The sequence below is a fragment of the Capra hircus genome, chromosome 19 (genome assembly GCF_001704415.2).
Source record: "Capra hircus breed San Clemente chromosome 19, ASM170441v1, whole genome shotgun sequence".
In the NCBI taxonomy this organism is placed as follows: Eukaryota; Metazoa; Chordata; class Mammalia; order Artiodactyla; family Bovidae; genus Capra; species Capra hircus.
This window is the reverse complement of record NC_030826.1, coordinates 42,056,525-42,072,216: the sequence shown is the minus strand read 5'-3', so window position 1 is coordinate 42,072,216 and position 15,692 is coordinate 42,056,525. Positions and strand designations below refer to the sequence as shown.

At 48.6% G+C, this 15,692-nt stretch overlaps 1 protein-coding gene across 5 annotated transcripts in view; it reads left to right on the top strand.

The window, feature by feature from the left end:
- The window catches only part of STAT3 (signal transducer and activator of transcription 3), a 74,343-nt gene extending 59,441 nt beyond the window's left edge, over positions 1 to 14,902 (top strand). Inside the window, exons 12-24 of one of the 5 annotated variants that reach the window (XM_005693850.2) lie at positions 1,132 to 1,161; positions 1,262 to 1,355; positions 1,460 to 1,507; positions 3,465 to 3,548; positions 4,414 to 4,512; positions 4,619 to 4,754; positions 5,664 to 5,716; positions 5,959 to 6,053; positions 6,180 to 6,319; positions 7,617 to 7,829; positions 11,130 to 11,172; positions 11,468 to 11,580; positions 12,918 to 14,902. In XM_005693850.2, the coding sequence (XP_005693907.1) occupies positions 1,132 to 1,161; positions 1,262 to 1,355; positions 1,460 to 1,507; positions 3,465 to 3,548; positions 4,414 to 4,512; positions 4,619 to 4,754; positions 5,664 to 5,716; positions 5,959 to 6,053; positions 6,180 to 6,319; positions 7,617 to 7,829; positions 11,130 to 11,172; positions 11,468 to 11,580; positions 12,918 to 12,973 (1,204 nt within the window). In that variant the 3' untranslated portion in view covers positions 12,974 to 14,902. 5 annotated transcript variants of the gene reach the window in all.

Genomic DNA, 15,692 nt, shown 5'->3' with positions numbered 1-15,692 from the left:
GCTACACATGAGGGAAAACTTTCTGATAACGGGGGCTTGATTTAAGTTCTAAAATGTGGTATATGGGAGGTTCCCTCGTGGTCTAGTGGTTAAGACTCCAAGCTTTTACTGCTGAGGCCCCAGGTTCAATCCCTGGTTGGGCCACTAAAGTCCCACAAGCCAAGTGGCCCCAAAAATACATAAAATGTAATGTATGGAAAGATATCTTCTAAATGGTTTAAAAGTTGATCCATTTTAATCCATAAACTCCCATGGAATGCACTATCTAACAAGTAGGAGTATTATTAATTCTGAAAGCATATGTGGATATGTAGCAATGGAGAAGGACTTCTAAAGCAGTACTAAAATAATATTAAAAAGAAAACACAGAAATGGTGCCTATGTAAAAAATGAAATACTCAAAAACATAGTTAAAAGACAAGGAACACGCTGGGAAGAATATTTCCGGCTATATCGATGGGATACTCTGAGTTGCGGGTAACAGTAGACCTTTACAGAAACCCCAGTGTGGCTTCAGTAATAAGGAAATTTGAAACCCAGTATAACTGGAAATGCAAAGTTAGAACAAGTTCCAGGTGGTGAGATCAGTGACTCAATTCCTGTCACCAAGGATCCAGAACTTTCCGTCTCTCTTCTCTGCCACCATAAGAAGCATGGGCATTCTAAGGTTCCCTCTGGGTTGCAGCATGGTTGCTTGTAGTAAAGGCCACGTGTCTCCTTGCTGATGTGCAGCTGAAGCTACAGAATGTAAATCTAGCCTGAGGGAGAATTCCTTCCCCGTCTGATTGAGACAGTGTGGGTCCTGGCCTCACTCCTGGACCAACACTGTGCACATGCTCGGTTCTGTGGGCTTAGTGAGCAAGATCCCCTGGAAGTGGGGATGGGAAAGATACTTGATGGAGTCAAGGTTCTGTTAGGAAGAGGGGAGTAGAGCTTGGGTGGGGAACCAGCTGTGTCTTCTATTTGAGCATGTACAGGGATGTTAGGTTTCACATACACCATGTAATTGAGTCCTCGACAGAAATCCCCAGAACAGCAGGTTTTCCATCCGAGTAAATGATAGGTATTCAAAGTGGACTTTCAAAGAGACTCAGGGCCTGTTTTATTAATGCTGGTTTGTGTTCTTAACAGAGACTCCGGGGATGTTGCAGCTCTCAGAGGGTAAGTTCAGCATACAGGCTTCCTTCTGTTCTGTATAATCTAACTTTGTCCCTGGCCATTCGGTCACATATGTGGTCGGTCTTTTCCTCCTGTGATTCAGGTCCCGGAAATTTAACATTCTGGGCACAAACACGAAAGTGATGAACATGGAAGAGTCTAACAATGGCAGTCTCTCAGCGGAGTTCAAGCACTTGGTACACGGGAGAAGCCTGGGCTCCCTTTCTTCAGGGCCTCTGGCAGGGGGCGGGGCTTGGGGAGAGCCTTACCTGACGGAGGATGCTCTTTGCTTTTCTTATAGACCCTGAGAGAGCAGAGATGCGGTAATGGGGGCCGAGCCAATTGTGACGTAAGTTTTGTCGGAGATGGTAGCTGAGTGGGAGAGAAAAAGAGCCTCCATAGGAACTTCCCTGGTGGTTAAGACTCCACGCTTCCAATGCAGGGGGTGTGGGTGTGATCCCTGGTCAGGAAACTAAGATCTCACATGCCTTGCAGCGGAAAGATTGAAACTTTTTATAAAAAGAAAAGAAAAAGAGCCTCCTTACTGCCCAGAAGTAGAGACGCCTACCCGCTGTTTCAGCTGCAGTCATTGCCAGCCAGCACATGAGTAGTCACACATGCCTTGGAGGAGTTCTGGCTCAGTGCATTTCCTTGATTGTCCGGAGAGTTAGCTCATCTTTAAGGAGTGTAAAGTCCCTTGCCCACACCCATTTGGTAGAAAAGGAGCCTTCCGCCTTGCCTGGGACTTTCCAAATTCCCCTTCCAACTTCTGTGCACTGACATGGCTTGTCTCAGCTTTTGATGCTCTCTTTTGGTCACTGAGGTGGGATGGGTTTCAACACATCCAAGTTAAACATTTTACCAAAAGAGAAACAGCAAACTCTCTTGTTCTTTACTCACCTTGTTTCTTCTCTGTCTCCCATTGACTCAGATTCTTGGATTCTTAATGTTAAGAATAAACTTAAGGGAATTCCTTGGTGATTCAGTGGTTAAGACTCACGGCCTTCACTGCCATGGGCCTGGGTTCAATTCTTGGTTGGGAAACTAAGATTCCACGAACTATATGGCCCCCCCCAAAAAGAATAAACTTAAAAAAAGAGAAAGTAAATGTGACCAAGCACTGGTTTTAAATCTTTTTTTATATAATTGTGACACCCTATTCTTTTTGTCTCCTGAGCCATTCTTACACTCTTCTCTAGAATGTAGTGGGCCTTTTAAAAAAACAAACTGAATCTATAAGACTTGACAGCAGTTAAAGAGTGAGATTGTAGCATATTTATTGAGAAAAAAAATGCAAAGTAATTTGAGTAGTATACTAGTATAATTGTTTAAAAATTCACTGGTTTTTGGCCATTCATGTCTACATTACAAAATTCTAGAGGAATGTCTACCATGTGTATTTCTTTTGTAATGAGAGAAAGAACATTTTAAAATATGAATTGGAATTTCTAATAATTCACTGACAAATCTCGTTCAAAATAGTCGCTATGTTGCTGGTGTAGCGATTGTTACAATCACTTTGAAAAACAACTGGGCATTATGAAAATGAACATACCCTGTATACCAGCAGTGCCACTCTCAGGATTTAACAGTAGAGAAATCTTTGCTCATAGGTGCCAGGAGACTGGTGCCAGGAGACATGCATTTCATGTCCCAATAGCCTAATTGTAAGCCCTAAATGCAGCCCATGTGTCAACAGCACTAGAGTGGATCAGTGATCTGTGGCATAGGCAGGTGATGGAATACTATACAGCTATGAAAATGGATAAATTGCACATGTACAGAATTACATAGGTGTGAAAAGTAAGTCACAAAAGAAGACACAGGGTATACTTCCATATGTATGAGATTCACAACCTTCCCCCCCCCCAAATTAAACAACACATACATTGTTTAGAGATATAAATGCAAGAAAACCATAAAGAAGGGCTAGGAAATGACAAACTCAAAAGACAAAATAGCAGGCACTTCTGAGGTAGGACGCTCAGGGATGGATGGAGTTGGGAAGGGCACCGAGAGAACCTCCGTGGTGATGGTCTCTGCCTTAAACTGGGGGTGTTCACTCTTGTGTCATTATGCTGTTCCCATTTTATCCATGAGCAGTCGGATCTCCATAGTATCACCATAAAGCCGGTAAGAGATCAGGTTGTAGAGGAGAGCACTGGCGAGTCGGAGAGTTGGCAAGACCATGTGCTCCAGTTGTATCCATGGCCACCTGGCGGATTGCGCCTCAGGACGGTGTAGTGAAGGCTGCCAGGACTCAATGCCATCCTCTCTGAGGAGGGGCCTCCTTCTCATCCTTGTAGGCCTCCCTGATTGTGACCGAGGAGCTGCACCTGATCACCTTTGAGACTGAGGTGTATCACCAAGGCCTCAAGATCGACCTGGAGGTGAGTTCTGCGCAGAACTGGGTAGAACTGCCTGCAGGATGGTTCAGGATGAGGCTTATTCTAGTCAGGATTTTCACTCCAGAAGGTGGAATGATGACTCTTTACTCAGCACTGTGTTTACATTTGCTTCTTTTTCTCCAAGAATTCGTTAGTATCTTGCCTGAGTGCTTAGAAGATACGTGTCTACTGAGGTTCCAGCAAACTTGATGTAAAAACTTGTATTTAGGAATTGATTACAGCCAACTTTATACAGTTTGGGCAAAACAGTCTTTCAAACAATCGTGGCATTTACCTGCTCTTTCCCCAACTTTCTTGATCTTTAAATTAAAGATACACCTGAAAAAGCAAGAACCCTAGTCTTTGATTCCTGGGACCTCTCTATTAAATGGGCAGATACAGCTTCAATACAGCAATGTGGGAGACTTGGGTTCGACTCCCCTGGGTTGGGAAGATCCCCTGGAGAAGGGAAAGGCTACCCACTCCAGTATCCTGGCCTGGAGAACTCCATGGACTGTGTAGGCCATGGAGTCGCAGAGTTGGACACTACGGAGCAACTTGCACTCTTTTCACAGCTTCAATTCGTGAATGCCTTCCAAGTTTTATAAATGGGGAGTCTGTGGACTGTGAGTCCACTGTGAGGAGTCAGCTTTGTAAATTCCTGGTGATACTCAGACAGCCCCTGAGTTCAGCCTACTCTCCACGCTGGGTGTCGAGCTGACTGGGCCCCGCAGCTTCCTGAGGGCTGGCAGCAAGTGTACTCCACGACCTCTCCTTTTATTCCGAACCCTGCGAGATGCGGGTGAAGAGGTTTCTGGAGCCTCAAGGGCCCTCTGCCTCCCCAAATCATTGCCCGCTCCCTCCACAGACGCACTCATTGCCAGTGGTGGTGATCTCCAACATCTGTCAGATGCCCAACGCCTGGGCATCCATCCTATGGTACAACATGCTGACCAACAACCCCAAGGTGAGTCGGGCGCCCGGGTTCTCCGGAGGCTCCTTGGTGCCTCGGGGCTGCTGCCCAGCAGGCGCCACCCTCTCATCTAAAGGAACGAATGTGTCATTTCCAATAGAACGTGAACTTTTTCACCAAACCCCCGATCGGAACGTGGGATCAAGTGGCCGAGGTGCTGAGCTGGCAGTTCTCCTCTACCACCAAGCGCGGGCTGAGCATCGAGCAGTTGACGACGCTGGCGGAGAAGCTCTTAGGTCAGCCCTTGACCTCTCCTCCCTTTGCTCTCCTTGCAAAAGGAATCTGGCCCGTGGGGCTGTTCATTGAGGAGAGTTGACTGAGCAAGGCGCTGGGCAGAGTACGTGTGCTCCAGCAGGCCCTGGAGTCAGGACGCAGCGGAGGTTTGCGGCTGGTGATCACTTTTATGAGACGGGGGCAGATTTCTTTTCTGTTGGTGGCTGTCTCCCTGGGTACTTTGTCCAGCCTTAGGGAAGGTATTTTAAATGTATGTTAGAGCTAAAGGCTTGGCATCCCTGTCTGCTTCTTCAAGAAAATGTAGCTTGTTTTTATTTTTTTTCCTGGAAGAAAAAAGTCTTAGAATGTTTTACGTGCCATCTATGCTTTGTCCTGCGCTGCCACTAAACATGGGCTCCCCAGGTGCCTCAGTGGTAAAGAATCCACCTGCCAATGCAGGAGACTTGGATTTGACCCTTGGGTCGGGAAGATCCCCTGGAGGAGGAAATGATAACCCACTCCAGTATTCTTGCCTGGGAAATCCCATGGAAAGGAACCTGATAGGGCCACAGTCAGACATGACTGACCACCTGAACATTCATGACTAAACGTGACCCTGTAACTCAAGCTGTCAGCTTCTTAGTGTGTTCTGCTGATCCCCAGACTGCCACACGAGGCTAGAAAGGGCAGCAAGGACTTGATACATCACCCACCACCTCTGCTGAACAACAACTTAGGGGGCATCAAACGATGGGATTGGGTGTGTGGGAGCGGTGCATATGTATGCACGCAACAGTGGCAACATTCAAATACATGAAGAGCAAGTTTCAGGGCATGTTGTGGGACAGTTGTGTGTGTGTTCTGTTTGAAGAAAGATCTGGATTTAAAACTGCAAATCCTATGACTTTTTTTTTTTTTTTTTTTCATTTCAGGACCTGGTGTGAACTATTCAGGGTGTCAGATCACATGGGCTAAATTTTGCAAAGTAAGCCACCGTGTGAACTCCATCCATGAGGCTGCCTCATAGGAGGAGGAGGGGGCAGGGACACTTAGCTGTGGGGATGTTGTGGAGGGCAGTGGGCCTGAAGGCCCGGGACTCTTGGTCTGGCGGCCAAGAGGACCTGCCTGAGGGTAGATGGGCTTGAGGATTTTGGTGGCACCTCACCCCCTTAAAGGAAGAGCCCAGGGAGGTGGGGAACTGAGCTTTCCCATTACTCTTTTCTCCAGGAAAACATGGCTGGCAAAGGCTTCTCCTTCTGGGTCTGGCTGGACAACATCATTGACCTGGTGAAAAAGTACATCCTGGCCCTTTGGAACGAAGGGTAGGTTGGAACTCGTGTGTCTGACAGAACACACAGGGGTGACAAGTCCCCTACTCTCCCAGCAGGCTGGCTGCATACCAGAGGTCCCTCAGCCCCAACCTTGCTGTTGCTCCTCTCTGTCTCCAGGTATATAATGGGCTTCATCAGCAAGGAGAGGGAACGGGCCATCTTGAGCACTAAGCCCCCAGGCACCTTCCTGTTGAGATTCAGTGAAAGCAGCAAAGAAGGAGGAGTCACCTTCACCTGGGTGGAGAAGGACATCAGCGGTAAGCTTAGCGATTCCCCACCCCAACTGGTGGCCAGCATGGCTGTGGCTGGCCTTGGCTGCTGCTAGTTTCAGGCACCTGCTGCCCCCTTGTGGGCGGGGATGGCCTCGCACTCCCCTGCCTCAGACTTGGAAGGTACCCGGTGATCATTTTTATGAGATGGGAAGACTTGGCTTCTCTAAATTCTTCCAGCTGGAGGATTGGTTTGCCAGTTTTATTTTGCTCCCCACAAGGGGCTAATCAGTTCAGTTCAGTCGCTCAATCGTGTCTGACTCTTTGCAACCCCATGAATTGCAGCACACCAGGCCTCCCTGTCCATCACCAACTCCCGGAGTTCACTCAAACTCATGTCCATCGAATCGGTGAGGCCATCCAGCCATCTCATCCTCTGTCATCCCCTCCTCCTCCTCCTCCTGCCCCCATTCCCTCCCAGCATCAGAGTCTTTTCCAATGAGTCAACTCTTCACATGAGGTGGCCAAAGTACTGGAGTTTCAGCTTTAGCATCATTCCTTCCAAAGAACACCCAGGACTGATCTCCTTCAGAATGGACTGGTTGGATCTCCTTGCAGTCCAAGGGACTCTCAAGAGTCTTCTCCAACACCACAGTCCAAAAGCATCAATTCTTCGGCGCTCAGCTTTCTTCACAGTCCAACTCTCACATCCATACATGACCACTGGAAAAACCATAGCTTTGACTAGACGGACCCTTGTTGGCAAAGTAATATCTCTGCTTTTGAATATGCTATCTAGGTTGGTCATAACTTTCCTTCCAAGGAGTAAGCGTCTTTTAATTTCATGGCTGCAATCACCATCTGCAGTGATTTTAAAGCCCCCCAAAATAAAGTCTGACACTGTTTCCACTGTTGCCCCATCTGTTTCCCATAAAGTGATGGGACCAGATGCCATGATCTTAGTTTTCTGAATGTTGAGCTTTAAGCCAACTTTTTCACTCTCCTCTTTCACTTTCGTCAAGAGGCTTCCATCAGGGGGCTAATATTTGCCTAGAAATTGGTAATTTTTTTTGAAATTTGCTCTTTAAATTGTATTCTTCATCTCCTTTCTTACCCACTCTGTTCATATATCTTATCAAAGTAATTATTCAAGTATGTTACTTGTGGCCCAGCTGAATAGCTTCTCCCGAAGCCAGCTGAACATTTCCACAGCGCCAGACGACTGGGCAGAATATTCAGGGTCTCGAACACTAGGTTGGTATAAGCCTTTCCCCCTCAAGGGAAAATCAATCAGGCAGTCTTTTCTAAGATCACCTGAGTCTTCTCTTCCCATATCCCATGACAGGCAAGACCCAGATCCAGTCAGTGGAACCTTACACCAAGCAGCAGCTGAACAACATGTCATTTGCTGAAATCATCATGGGCTATAAGATCATGGATGCCACCAATATCCTGGTGTCTCCGCTGGTCTATCTCTACCCTGACATTCCAAAGGAGGAGGCATTCGGAAAGTACTGTCGGCCGGAGAGCCAGGAGCATCCCGAAGCTGACCCAGGTAGTTGTTGATTTTCCACAACAGCCACTTGGTTCTGGGGAGAAATGGGAAAGAGTAGGATCCTTGGGGGACAGGCAGGTAAATGCCTGAAGAACCTGGTGATCTTTTTTTTTCTTTCTTTTTAGGGAATTTTCTTTTTGTAGTTTTTCTTTCTTTCTTTTTATTTTTGGCTGTGCTGGGTCTTCACTGCTGTATGGGCTTGTCTGTAGTTGGGGCAAGCGGGGGCTACTCTCTACGTGCAGTGCGCGGGCTTCTCGTTGCGGTGGCTTCTCTTGTTGCAGAGCATGGGCTCTAGGCACACAGGATTCAGTGGCTGCGGCAGGTGGGCTCGGTAGTTGCAGTTCCCAGGCTCTAGAGCCACACACTCAATGGTTGTGGCATACAGGCTTAGTTACTCTGAGGCATATGGAGTTTTCCTGGACCAGGGATCAAACCTGTGTCTCCTGCGTTGGCAGGCAGATTCTTTACCACTGAGCCACCAGGAAAGCCTAGTCTGGTGATCTTTATTCCTCTTTCTGGGAAAGAACTTTATAGTGAGTGCCTTTAGGGGCAGCTGATGGGGTTAGAGAGAGGAGAGGAATCAGTCACCAGGCTCTGCCCCACTGGAGGCACCAGTCTAAAGGGGAAAACAGCTCACACATACCCAGACATACCGAAGACACTACGAAGAGAAACCGAGGGCGGAATTCTCTAGAAACAGGATGCCCAGCCAGCACAGCACTTCTTGCAAAGCATATGCTGGAAGGTTTGCGACTCAGACTTCAGTCTAGAGTGCTTCCTTTCCCCATCACTGAACAATGTAAGCAGCCCAAGTGGGATGAAGAAAGGCTTTCTGGAGGAAATGAGTGTTAGCCACGCTGGAACCTGGTTTAAGAGAGATTCTCAGGAGAGAGGAGACTGAAGGGGAAGATGGTAACTGGTGGGAGGGGCCTAGGCTTGGTGCTTTGAATGTGCAGCTACTGAAACTCAGATGTTTTTTTAGTGTACTCGAGCCCATGTGCTTATGTAAGTTACACATACATTTTTTTCATACTAAACCCTCGCTTTCTGGAGCCTTCTAGCCTGTTCCCATGGGTGTTTGGGCTCAGACTCGTGGTTCTCTGGCCAGATCCTGAGAAGGAGATTGGAATTTGCCATCCTTTGTTTTTATTGAACTTTCCTTAATCATATAGCCAGCAAGGGTTTAAACCGATTCTTTGAGTTAGCCTCCCTACCCTAACAGCTTTGGGAAAAAACCTGTGTTTTGAACAAATAGTTCCCCCACACAAACCCACCAGCTGCCTTCACAGTCTTTTCACAGTAATTCCCTGTGAGGGACTTCTGGGGGCGAGCAGATCGAGACTTGGAAGAGGGAGTTGGGGCTCACTGGCAACTGACTTTCCTTTCTCCTTTGTTCTGGGTTGAGTCTTGGCCACACTCTAAGCGAGCATAACTCTCATTTCCTGTCTGCTACTTATCTCTCTTTCCACGTTGTGCTTCGGTTGGGAGATCTGTTTATCAGCCCCCGTCACACTGCCCTGTTCCTTCTGCGGAAGGCAATTAGGTCCAAGTGCTGGGCCCTCGACTCATTTCGCCTTCAAGGTCCAAGTTCCTGGTGTGAGGCTGCACCCTCCCTCACGGCTCCTGTGTGAGCAGGAGGCCAGACCTTTTCCTGCCTGGGGACTCAGTGTTTCCTCAGGGGCAAGATGCCAGTCATGAGATAGAACTAATTACTCAAGAGCTTTGTCTGTCTCCTGGGGCAGCAGGAGCCTGGTGATGGCGTCAGGGGGTGTGGGGGAGGCCGGTGGGCGACCTGTGGGTTCCTCCAGAGTGGAGCAGCTGACCGTTTCCTCTCTGTTCCCATCCTGAAGGTTTTATTGTCTCGAGGAGATGGCTTATCTGGTCCCAGGATTCTTCCCTCCTCCTTTCTTAGAAGCTCACATTATTTCCTCATGGCTTGAGGGAAAGATTCCTCTGTAGAAATGACAGATCTCTTATCTTACAAATTAGATGAAGTACATTTACAACTTTGCACAGAGCTATAAATCAACTTTTAATCTTCATTCTCCTTTGCTTCTACTGTGGCATCTCAGAGCTGTTTTTCTCAGCAACACTGATCACTTGGGAGAATTAAAACCCTTTTGTGTCTGGGAGTCAGCTGGAGTCAGCTCCCCTCAAGCCTGGGCCCAAATGGATTTATAAGATAGCAGAACCCTGCCTTAGTAGGGTTCTTTGGATTCTGTACTGAGTTAATCTATTTCTTGGCCCCAAATAAACTCCGATGGCAGTGCCCTTTCTCAGATTATCATTCTTTCTGATCCCTCAATTTCTCTGCAAGCCCCAAGCTTTCCAGCCATGTTTTTCCTGGCCCACCCCACCCTTCCTAAGCGATCTGTTCACCTGAATCCCCCAAATTCCATGCCAGTGTCTCTGGGGCCCCTTGACCTCTTGGTATAAGCATTTAGCAGTTAAAATTCTTAAATCTTCATGTTTCTAACTATAGAAGAAGAATCACAAATGACAAAGATGGGCCCCTCCATCCTCCTCCTCCCTCTCATTTTATTATTATCTTGTAAATATAGTCGATTTTAAAAAATTTTTTAATTAACTTTTGGGGGCCACCCCACACTGTATGTGGGATTTTAGTTGCCCGATTAGGGATGGAACCCAAACTCGCTGCACTGGAAGCGTGTTTTGAAGATCTAGCGAGGCCCTAGCCTCCTCAGTCCAAAGCCAGTTCTACTACACCGGAGACATTCTCCCCACGGAGAGGCTCTTCTCTGTGATGTAGCTATCTAATGGGGGTTACTAATACCCTCACTGAAAGATGTAACAGGCAGATCAGTGCTAATGGGAACAGAAGGTGTCACCCTCAGCTTTGGAACTGCATTAGCCACTTCTGTGTTTTCATAAAGACCCCATGACTTTGGTGTTTGAGCAGGACGTGGTGCCTGACTGGGTGGGCTCAGTCCTGCCTGCGGGGAACTCATCCAGGAGATACTAGGCTACAATCCTCAGTCCACATACAAGCAGTGAAACTCTTCACCCTCATCTAGGGGAAGAATGAACACCAGGCTGGCACTCGTCTGAGCTCGAGTGAGTCTGCTGAGAAGCTTTAGGGAAAGAACTGAGCTTCCAGCTGCAAGCGCTGGAACATGAGTCTATAGTGAAGGGGAGGGCAGCCCAGTGGGAGATGGAGGTTCCTTCAGACTGTCTCTGCTCAGGGATTGAGTGAGTTTCACATTGGCCCTGGGGAGGCAGCCAGCTTCCCCCTGTCCAGGACCCAGAGTCACAGTCGCTAAGGCGGAGTTTTCTTCTCCCCAGGTGCTGCCCCATACCTGAAGACCAAGTTCATCTGTGTGACACCGTAAGTGGCTTCCCTCCCCAATTTTGCCTCCATCTCTAATGTCCTCAGTTATCCCTGGGGACGGACACTGGGTGAGAGGCCTCTCGTGAAGCAGGGTTGGAGCCCTCTGAGGATGTTCGGTACTCATTTAAACTCACAGTGACCTCGTGTGTTTAAAAAGCTTGAGCTTTTATTTTTTTTCTGTTGGAGACCAGAGTTTGATGGCTTGTGTGTGTGTGTTTTGTTCTTTTTTTTTCCTCCATTGTGTCTTGTCAACCCGACCCTTCCCCCTCCTGCTGCTCCCCCTTTCCTACAGAACGACCTGCAGCAATACCATTGACCTGCCGATGTCCCCCCGCACTTTAGATTCATTGATGCAGTTTGGAAATAATGGTGAAGCTGCTGAACCCTCAGCAGGAGGGCAGTTTGGTGAGTATCCGGTTGCTGGACTGTCCCCCTGAGCTGATGCTCCCGTGTACAGAAACAACCGAGGGGCACCCAGATGGGCAGAAGGAGTTCTCAAGCAGCACTTGCCTGTAGAAATGCACACCTCGTGCCAGTGTAAATTTTCTAGGAGCCAGGTTAAAAAGCAGTGAAAAGGAACAGGTGAGGTTAATTTTACAAATGTATTTTCTTTAGCCCAACAAATCCAAACTAGTAGCATTTCTGTGTATCAGTAAAATAGGAATCTACGACATCCCTGGTGGTCCAGGGGTTAGGACTTTGAGCTTCCAGTGCAGGGAGCCTGGGTTCGACCCTTGGTCAGGGAACTAAGATCCTGTAAGCCAGTTGGCTCCCATAATATTAAAAAAAAAATAAACTATGTATATTATGATTAAAACATTAAAAGTATGCAGATACAACTACTATATGACCCAGCAGTCCCCCTGCTAGACACAAACCCTGCTGCTGCTGCTGTTGCTAAGTGGCTTTAGTCGTGTCTAACTCTGTGGGACCCCATAGACGGCAGCCCACCAGGCTCCACCGTCCCTGGGATTCTCCAGGCAAGAACACTGGAGTGGGTTGCCATTGCCTTCCCGCATATACCCTGAGAAAACCATAATTTAAAAAGACACTTGTACCCCAGTGTTTGTAGCAGCACTCTTTACAATAGCCAGGACATGGAAGCAACCCTAGATGTCCATAAGCATTTGGATAGATAAAGAAGTTGTGGTTTGTACACAAGTACATACATATATGTGTGTATGCACTGGACTCACCCACAAAAAAGAATGCATCTGAGTCAATTCTAGTGAGGTAGATAAATCTAGAGCCTGTTATACAGAGTGAAGAAAGTCAGAGAAAAACAAGTTTTGTATATTAACATGAATATAATTTCATATACATGGAATCTAGAAAAATAGTACCGATGAACCTATTTGCAGGGCAGACATACAGAACAGACTTTGGACACAGCGGGGGAAGAGGAGAGTGGGACGAACTGAGAGAGTGGCATTGCCATACATCCTTTACCGCGTGTAAAGTAGATAGCAAGGGGGCAACTGCTGTATGGGCACAGGGAACTGAGTCTGGAGCTCTGCGACAGCCGAGAGGGGTGGGTGCCCTTTCAAAAGGCAAGACCCCGTAGGAAGGAGAGAGAATGTGGATTCTCTGCCCCTTCTTGATGACTGAGGGGCAAGGGCAGGAGACTGGACGGCAGTGGTGGTCTGAGCCCCATGCCCCAGAAAGCTAGGGCTGTGTGCCCTGCCTGCTGTGGGGCCCAGGCGATTGAACCGGCTCTCCCCATGTGTGTCCCCCTCTGCCAGAGTCCCTCACGTTCGACATGGAGCTGACCTCGGAGTGCGCTACCTCCCCCATGTGAGGAGCCAAGGACGGAGGCTGCAGAGAGATGACGGATGCGCCAACCCATGTCCCACCAGCCCTTACACAGCCCAAGCCCAGATCAACTCAGCTCCCAGCTTTGCGGTTCCAGATTTTTTTTTTTTTTTTCATCTCTCACTTTAGCTATCTGTCAGCAATCTGGGCACTTTTTAAAAATAGAGAAATGAATGAATGTGGGTGATATCCTTTTATCTACATGCAAATAAGAATACGCACTCCTTGACTGTGATCAGGGGATGTGGAAGGGGCGGTGAGAGGGAGAAAGAGGAAACATCTTTTTTTGTCCTCTTCCCCCGCCCCCGGCCCCCTTTCTCAGCAGCTTGTTGTCGTTGTGAGTCAAGTGCCTCCTGGTGCCAGCTGCATCCTTCTGCCTATTCTATGAGCTGATGCCACGGGTTGCCTGTCGCTGCATCCTCCCGGCACCACACTTTCAACCTTGCTAACGTCCAGATAGATGCTAGGACTTTCAAAGCCCCTAGGTTTCTTTTTAATCTTAAGTAATTTTTTTTTTAAGGGCAAAAGACACTGATTGTTTTCGCATAGCTTCCTCTGTATTTAAGAAAGTTAATTTCCTCCTTGGTGCTTCAGATATTCAGCTTTCTTCAGGCCAATAATTTATATAATCCCTGACATGAATTTTAGATCCAACCCTTAAAAGAATCTTCTGAAGATGCCTTTGGTTTGAAATGGGAAGGTTGAAGGAGACCCTAAATATTTTAGACTTTTTTTTAAAAATAAAGTTTTTATTTTCCCTTTTAGCATGTTGGCCTGTTTGTAGGTAAGGCTGGGCAGAGGGGCACTTACAACCTGATCTCTCTTTCTCCCTGGGCTTCTCCTGTTGCCAGGTGTGGGGGGTGTCTTAGAAGGGACGGGACAAGTCTTCCTTTTCCCATTGACCTGAGCCCCTCTACTGGGTGGCTCCTTCCAGTGTCTAAAGATCCCTTATCCTGTTTGCTTTACGCACCTGGTCTTGGGACCTTTTCGGATAAGAGGGAGACACTTACAGGTTGAACGTGAGTCAGACTACAGACCCCCAGGCAAGGGTCTAGTTGAGCTCAGGGAATATGGTTCTTATCCCAGTTTCTTGGAGATTTCCTGCTGCACCTGTAATCACTTCTTCAGTCTGTCAAGCCAGGGGCAAAGGCTTAGTGATAAGCTCGGGGTCCTTCAGTTGTGTGAGGGAATGTACACTCCCACCTCCCCCAGCACTGGTGACTGTCTCCTCCCCGTAGGGGCCCCGCAATTAGGCAGAGCAACTGCATGTACTGTGCATCTCAGAACACAGGTAGCATGTGGGATGGTCTCTGATACAGGGCCTCTCAGACCCAGAAGCACGGCTAGATTGGGTCAGCTACAGCCACCTTGTCTCAGTTGACCAGAGTTTCTAGGGATGCTATGCGTTACACCCCAATTTGCCAATTTTTGAAGGGGATAAGACCTTCTCTCCAAGACAAACAGGGGTTGACAGGTAATGCAGAGAGATTCTCCTCCAACTCTCTAGATGGAAATAAGCTTAACATGAGGGACCTGGGGCAAGAACCCTGGCTTTGCTGGAGCAGAAATCGTAAAATCCGTGGCTCTTAGGTCGTGTGAGTATCTGGTTTTAACCTTGATATTAGCAAAAGCCCTGAGAGGAGCTGAGACCCTCCCTTAAAGAACCCCATCCTCCAGGACCTGCCTGCATTCTCTCTGCCAGCCCCCTGTCCAGCCAAGGGATTCCCAAGGATGCCTAACCTACCCACAGGGTGGTTTGTGAGATGCTCTCCTGGCCACTGCATTCAAATTCCAATGTATACTTACTTAATAGTGTAAAAATTTATATTATTATGTTGTGGGTTTTTTTTTTTTTTTGTATATTGCTGTATCTACTTTAACTTTCAGAAATAAAAGTTATATAGCAACCCTCCCATAGCATGGCAGTTCTGTGTCTGGCTGGGGCTGGGTGGGGAGGGGAGCCCCTCTTCCCCTGCTTCAGTTCTGAGGGGCCTCCTAGGCTGAGCATGGGTCTTGCAAGATGGTGGCTACCCCATTCCTGAGCTGGTGGTCTTAACTTCTCATGCTGGAGCTGATGGGGCCCACCTCTGGAGCACGGAGCATCTCCCCCGCACCCCATCTTACATTAGCTACAGCCTCTAGCTCAGGGGTACCTGGAGGAGCCAGGGGTCCTACTCCTGGTGCACAAAGGCTGCAGAGTGAGGCCTCCTGTCTCCCCCTTCCTACCTACCTCCCTCCTCTCCGCGCCCGCGCTCCCTCCCTTCTGGGGCCTTCACAAGCCGCGGTGTCCTGTCTGGGGCCAGATAAGCCACCTCAGGGGGTTGGGGGAGTTGGTTCCATTATCACTTTCTCTTCAGTTCGCTCCATGGGGACGATCGTCAACACTCAACGGGCCTCGGCTATGGGCCCCGGGCCGTGGGCGGTGATAACTCACAGACCGAGGCGCCCACTGGCCTGGCTCCCCCGCCCCCGGCGCCGAGCACCATGGAGACGAGCGGGTGCGGGAGATACGCGCCGCCTCCCCGGGTAGAGATGCGGCTGCAGATTAGATGCGATCCGGGCTCCTCGGCTGCCTCCCCTCCCGCCCACCCCCGCCAGCCCCGCGCCGGGCTCCTGCGCCTCTCCGGGTGGGCTGCGAGCCCCTCTTCCCTTAAGTCCGGTAGAAACCTTGTCGTAGGCCCTTGCTCCCCCGCCGCCAGGCCCTG